The sequence below is a fragment of the Phyllobates terribilis genome, unplaced genomic scaffold (genome assembly GCF_046119375.1).
Source record: "Phyllobates terribilis strain yellow unplaced genomic scaffold, ASM4611937v1 Scaffold_1__5_contigs__length_1240528914, whole genome shotgun sequence".
NCBI classification, from domain to species: domain Eukaryota; kingdom Metazoa; phylum Chordata; class Amphibia; order Anura; family Dendrobatidae; genus Phyllobates; species Phyllobates terribilis.
In genome coordinates this window covers 470,387,029-470,394,251 of record NW_027362761.1, presented here as the reverse complement: position 1 = coordinate 470,394,251, position 7,223 = coordinate 470,387,029, and the positions used below count along the sequence as shown (strand labels likewise).

Sequence of the window (7,223 nt, the reverse complement as noted above, 5' to 3'; positions counted from 1 at the left end):
GTGTATGGTCATTCTCCATCAGTTGTGCTTGACTCGTGAGAGGGGAAGAGAAGTAACATAAGGGTCAGGGCAACCTACAGTCCGGCTTCTGTCTCCACCACTCTACTGAAAATGCACTAACCGAAGTTGATAATCATCTACTAACTGCCAAAGTTAACTGACATTGCTCTGTACTCATCCTCTTAGATCTATCCTCTGCCTTCGAGAAAGATGACCACTCATTTCTACTACAAAAACTCATTTACCTTGGGATCACAAATCTTGCCCTTGTTCTTTCCTGGATATCATCTTATCTTACTAACTGCACATTTAGCATCTTCCCTTCCCATAATAACTTCTCCTCTTGCCCTCTATCTGTGGTGTCCCTCAAGGTTCTGTCCTGGGACCCATACTCTTACCCTTTATACCTTTAGCCTGGGATAATTCATAAAATCCCATGACTTCCAGTACCACCTGTATGCTGATGACATCCAAATCTACTATTCTGGCCCAGACATCACCTCTCTGCTGTCCAGAATCCCAGTGTCTATCAGAAAATCCTTCCTTGTTCTAATCACACTTTCTAAAACTCAATGCGGCCAAAACTGAACTCGCCATCTTTCCTCCATCTCACTCAACCCATCCCTATCATTACATTAAATGACATTACACAATCCTCTGTATCACAAGCTGACTGCTTCGTTGTAGTCCTAGACTCTTTCATTCAAGGACTGAACAACACTTTAACTGTTTATTACCCCTTACTTGATTATGTTGAATGAACAATAAAACCACAGAAACCATATAAAATGGCCTACATTTTTTAAAAGTTTATTTTAGGCTTGAAGACTAGACAATGTCATACTGATTTTACATCAACCTACATGATTTTAATATTTACAAAAACATTTTCAGTATTACACAGTTTGAAAAGTTGCAAAGGTTACTGTGTTTGATATTTTATACTTAGTAAGATCCCTAACCATCACTTAATTTTTTCTTTGTATGTTGTACAGTTTCCTTTTGTCTTCAAAGCTGAATTAATTGCATCAAAAGAGAAAGTCAACATAAAACTAGAACCAGGTTTTGCAACAAGCCCTTTGGGTGAATGATTATAACATATTTTGGGGACTAAATGCAAAACAAGATGGAGAGTTAAATAAATAATTCTCTGACATTTTAGATCATTTGGGGACTAAAGGCAAAACAAAACGGAGAGTTAAATAAATAATACTCTGACATTTTAGATAAACTTTGTCCTATCGTTCTGAAAAGGTCCTTAGAACATTTCACTATTAAAAGTGGTTTAATGCTAAAAAATATAAAATGGATGTTTTCTTCCAGAAACAATACTATTCTTGATCATTGATTCACATGAATGTAGCTGACATACAATATCACTCATAATCCATTGACCATAATATCACTGTTCCTGGAAGACAGCATACATTTTCTTAATTCCATAGAATCTCTTAAGCACTATTATTTTTGCATTTTCCTTGCCCTGTGTAAATATAACATTGAACATAAGCAGATGCTTTCTAAAAATGCAAAAGAAAATCTCCCAAAAATATTTTTCCTAATTAATTTGTTTAAATAATTCATATACAAAAACCTCCAATAGTAAAATTAACCTTTGAAATATCTCACAGTATAACTGTAATAATTAAGCAATGAGACAAAAAAGAAAACTTCCCTCTTCGGCATTCCTGCATAGATGCGTTCATATTTTGGCTGATACACTAAATGGGTAGACAGATTCTTTTTTACATAGAAATGTAAAAAAAAATGAAAAGAAGCATAACCACATGGTCCTTCTGTGATAAATAAGAAATGAGAAAATGATGGTAAGCGCGTTACTTAAACATCGCAATTCTAAAGCATGTGTAATAAATGCAAAGGGGAAAAAAAATCACAATAATTCTGAACAAACATTATATCATAAAGTGCAAAGTGTGGGCAGTGTTTTTCAGTAACTAATTTACAACCAAGGGTCATTGTTTAGTTTGACTTTCTCTTTAATATTGTTCACCAAGGTTGAATACAACATCATACACAATTTACATTTTTTGAAGGACATTATACAGACAGACAGGACATTGACATCTAGTGGATTTAGATATGTAGCACAATTAAAACTAAAATTGTAAAAATGTGGATCACTTGACCTCAATAGTTGTCATAGATAAGCTTAAGATATCAGTTCAGAAATATTAAAATTCCCTCGTTTCTCAGTCTGGCGAAACCAGAAGACAATACTGAATGGAAATATTGGTCTAAGCCTCTTATCTCTGAATTATTTTTTAGCTATCTACTTTTATTATTAGAATATTTAGTATTACTATTATTGATATTATTATATTTATTCATTTGTCTACTCACTAATTTTTACTGATCTGTAAGTCTTCCTCCGGATACCTATTTCTTGATAACTCAGAACTGCCTCTTCCAGAGACATAACTTCTAGCAAAAACTGCAGCAGGGCTCCCATCTACCACCATTTATAATACTGGCATCTTCTTATGAAGCCCTATCAGGCTGTTACAACCTGTATTTCCTAACTTCTGGCATGATCAAAGTAATGTCTTTTTGGAATTGTATTGTAAATATAGCATCAATTTTAGGTCTGAAGTAACATATAGTAAATTATTTCTAGTAGAACAGAAAATGAGGGTGTATACACCTAACCTAAATTGGTCAATAACTGAAGTAACCAGAACAAGTTGAGCAGATACCACCACATTATCACACTCTTTATCAACTCGTGTTACCAACGGAAAAACAATATTTTCTTCTACACAAACACATATGTAGGTCTACAATTGGAAAAAGAATTCTGGTTGGATCATCAATACAATACATTTGCTTTTCATTTGATCTTATGTAGAAAGACTATGTTTAACAAATTGTAAACTAGAAGACACGCCTATCGACATATGAAATGGATTATGTGTACAAGCCTATCAGTTTTATTATCTCCCTCCATGCTACTGTATGCTCCTAAAATAATTCCGATTAAACTAAATATATTTATGTATATTAATATATATATATACTGTATGCATATGCAATTCTGCTTACTATGTAAAACTTTTTAGTACTGTTCTTATGCTTTAAAAAGAAAAAGAGTTTGCAAAGAAATAAAATGCCTTGGGCAAATTCAGAAGAGATTTGCTAGTATAATATTCTCGGACGTCAGTGCATTCTATGTAATAAACTAAAAAGGAATGAGATATTGATGTATTGTTACGCTTATGACATGTAGAAAAGAAAATCCCAGTCTTTGCAACACATTTAGTATTCAGGTCATTGAGGAAGAAAATGTTTTCAACACAAGTAATAACATGCCTCAAGAACATGCATAATAGGAATGAAATTAAGAGGAAAATATGTTATTGAAGGTTTGTAATTTCACAGGTGTAAATCAAATGGATTTCTAAAATCTGAGATGTAAATATTAATATTTCGATAGGCACAAGGGAAGCAATTAGGATAATGCAGTCATCCCAGAGACATCTTATTGCTACTCTGCAGCATCGGGTTTAAAGGTGTAAAGTTGATATGAAAACAAATTTCTGTTGGCGATCTCTTTAGCTGGGGCAAAAAATCCCTATAATTGCATTTTCTTCAGTTCATAAAAAATATAGACACGCAAAAGGTAACAAATGAATAAAATGATGCTGCCTCTCTTCCTAACGTATTTCAACCAGTGTGAACAACGTAGAAGAAAATGAAAACATTTCAATACAAAGGGACAGAATTTGAACGATATTTACTGGTGGGATCATTTTAAGGGCAGGCACAGACTACCTTGCAAAAAACAGTTACCAGCCTACCAAAAAGTGAGCACTTGTTCAAATGAAAATCCATTCATTTTTATTCTTTTAGGTTTTGCACAGTTTTTGAAATATTCAAATGATGATTTCTTTGTGTTGAATAGTCAGATGATGAAAGCTGTCAGTCCTCTTCAGTGCAACCTAGTAGCTCAGCTCTTAATGTGATTCGGCCATACCATGACCACGGTAGGATCCTTAAAAATCTTGCATAGATCGGTGGGTCAATAACGTTCTTTCTGTGTGTGTCATTGTCAAAATTTCCCTGAAAGACCTGGGAATAATAAAAAATATATATATTATTTGAAGATACTGTATATGTTGAGTTAAAATAGATAATATTGCAAAATAGGCTAAGGACAGATGAACGTAATGATTTTGTTGGGACTGGCCAAATAACTCGTGTGTTTAATTTGTTTTCTCATCTTCTACAAGTGTGAATTGCTTTTTTATTGCTTGGAGAAGGTACGATCCTGTTTGATTGACAGTTTGACCCAGAGGCATAGACATACTGCTGGCCAAACTATGCACTCTCCGATGCTGCTATAGGAAGCCATCTTGCCTCTCCACATTGGAGCAGCGCAGTTGCACTGAACCTGGCTGGGAGCAGGCACTACTAGTGCGCTCTAACGTTCTATCCAGCTTAACAGCAGCGCTTACCTGCTGTATTGCCTGCATGTTGGGCTGCTGCAGCTAGACTGCAGTGAAGCCCAGTAAGCTTTTCAATGATCAGTAAACCATTAAATTAAAAAATACCTCCTTTCTTAAGCACCAAGAGGATGTTTGATAACAGAAAAATTGAAAAAATGGCCTTATTTTTACTACATTTTGCAATTTCATACATTAATTAACATGAAAATAACCCTGAAAGGGATCAGTCATAGTTTATTTAGGCCTTTGTCCAAGTAAATAAGGATTTACTCTCCCTAAAAGTAAGCTGCTGCTAATGGTATCTGGCAATATTGTATTCACCTACCCTTATTAATGGAACCTGTCATGTCCAGAAATGCATTTTACCTGCAAATAATCTGCAGGTAAAGAGCATGAAAGTCATGTAAGGCTATATTCACACGCAGTTGCATTTTTTCTACAGCCAAAAGCTGATCTCTTGGCATTAAAAAAAAATATGCTGCTTTACTGGAGAAGCAATGACAGAAAAAAAAATATCACTATACATACTCCCTGACTCTATGATTGACAGCCTGCTCTGCATACACACACTGAGTGATGGCAGCCAAACTAATAGAATAATGAGCAGTGACTGCACTGCCAGATTGACTGCAAGCCAGTGGTTAAAGGGAAGATATAAGTCAATTTTCTTCCTGAAGCCACTGGAGCAGTCTAATATATTTTTAATGCTATTCATCTGCAGAATAATCATATTTACAGGTTTCCCAAAATAATGTGAAATTTGTGCCAAAATATTAGGCACGAGAAGGGGTTAATAATAGTCTAAACAGTATTATAGACACAGCAAATAAAAGCTGGAGCATTTCCTTTATGTTTAGTCATTCAAGAATCAGGTATAATCACACGGGGAAAAGGCTTTTGACATTAAATTGTACAATTATGCCATAGGTCTTACACATTGAATTGATTTGTTTGTCCTGATTTTTGGAATACAGTTGTTCTTTGGGTTATAATGGCCTTAGGATAGAAGATTTTCAACATCCAGTATAGTGTTCATTCCTGGGCCACGGTAGGGTGAAATCACATACTGTATACTGTACAAAGTCACAGATATTAAGACTGGAATCTTCACTCAATCAGCATTGGTATTTCACTAAGAAAGCATCTGTGTTAGTGAAGTGGTTGTGTAGTAATAGCGCCTCTCTGAAGTAGACAGCAGTATTACATGTCCTATACTGATCTATGTCCGGAGGAGCTGCTTCTTTGGCACCATGTAAGGACAGATTTGTATAAGCTGGTGCCTTGTGTATACTCAACTGGACCCACAAGAAACTCACGTCCTCAGCGTAGAAAATTATTTGCAGCTTTATCCCCTCTTTTTGACTTAGGACTTGTATATTTTGTATTATTTCTGTGATTAGTTTTCTTTAACCATTAATTTTTCTTATTTTGAGTTGACATTTTTGGGTTTCAGAAGCATATATCATTTTTCTATGAAGTTATGGTCTCAAGCAACAATGCTTTAAACTTACAATCGCTGTCCAGGAACCAATTTATAGCGGAACCACCCTGCATCTGAGCATTTATTTTTTCATGAGTTTTCTGATCTTGTAACCCCTGAATTTTGAATATATAAACTTTAAGAGATTGTCCTATTATAAAAACCCATTTAAAATTATTCTCTTAGGGAATAATTAGTTATTATAATGGATACTCCTTTCAGAAATCTCCCAACATTTGTTCAGTTCAGGAACTAGATGCAAATCATCAGCTTAGTGCCTAATGTTTCCTGTGGCGGTACTTCAAGGTTTTAGAACACTTGCCAACAAGTTTTTCTAAACACTATGAAGCCAATTCATCAATGTGTTTATGCTAGATTTCTGGCATAAAACAGTTTGAAAAGTTGCAAAATGTTTGCACAAAATAAGTTGCTCAAAAATTTTGCGACATTTGGTCTTTTCACACTAGTCCCAGGCTTCTCCACCAAAGCGGACAAATCATGTCAGCATGTGGCGTGACAATGTCCGCCCAATGAATACATCAAAAATTACACCATTATTTATGAGGTGCACCCAACTAAGAAGATGCAACCAATTCATTAAGTGATGGGTGCTTTTTAAAGGGAACCTGTTATATGAAAAAACGCTATTAATCTGCAGATATGGTGTTAATCTGTGGGTTAATAGTGTTCTGAAGCCTTGCGGCCACTGCACTGAAAGCTTGGCTGCCTGGAGATAATGAACTTTATTCCTCCCGGCAGCCTGGGGATTTCAGTCAAAGAGGTGCAGCTGTTGTATTGGGATAGTGGGTTTTCTCTGAGCAGCAGAAATTCCGGTAAATGATCAACGAGCCATAGGATTATTCAAAGTGGTCTCTTCAACGCATTTCAAAGTGATCAGGCTCCTTCCTCAGGACTACCACATGTACAATTTTACCCAACATGAATAAGATCCTATTTGCGCTTTACGCTTTTAATCAGCACCAAAGAAGAAGTAATCAAGAGGAAGTGGCCCCTCTCTTGCTCTTGATCACTTATATGTCCAAGGGTGGGGACAGTGACACCAGAGCTGATTGGGCACATGGCTCACGTGACAACAACCTAACAAGAGCCCTGGGAATGGGAGTGCCGACACCACTGGAACAGCACCTCCACCGGAGATAAGTCTAGCTATTTTTATTTTAACAGGGGCAAACATTCAAATTGATAAGGGTTTGTCTTAGTGAAAAACTCCTTTATGAAGCACCCATCACTTAATGAATTGGGTGTATCTTCTCAGTTAT

The 7,223-nt window shown here is 35.7% G+C and overlaps 1 protein-coding gene across 2 annotated transcripts in view; it reads right to left on the bottom strand.

Annotated features, from left to right (window-relative positions):
• Positions 1–794: 794 nt before the first annotated feature.
• Positions 795–7,223, bottom strand: part of EDIL3 (EGF like repeats and discoidin domains 3) — a 1,054,696-nt gene continuing 1,048,267 nt past the window's right edge. For both annotated transcript variants that reach the window (XM_073678987.1, XM_073678994.1), the window contains one exon: positions 795–4,086. In XM_073678987.1, the coding sequence (XP_073535088.1) occupies positions 3,937–4,086 (150 nt within the window). In that variant the 3' untranslated portion in view covers positions 795–3,936. The remainder of the gene's footprint in view (positions 4,087–7,223) is intronic.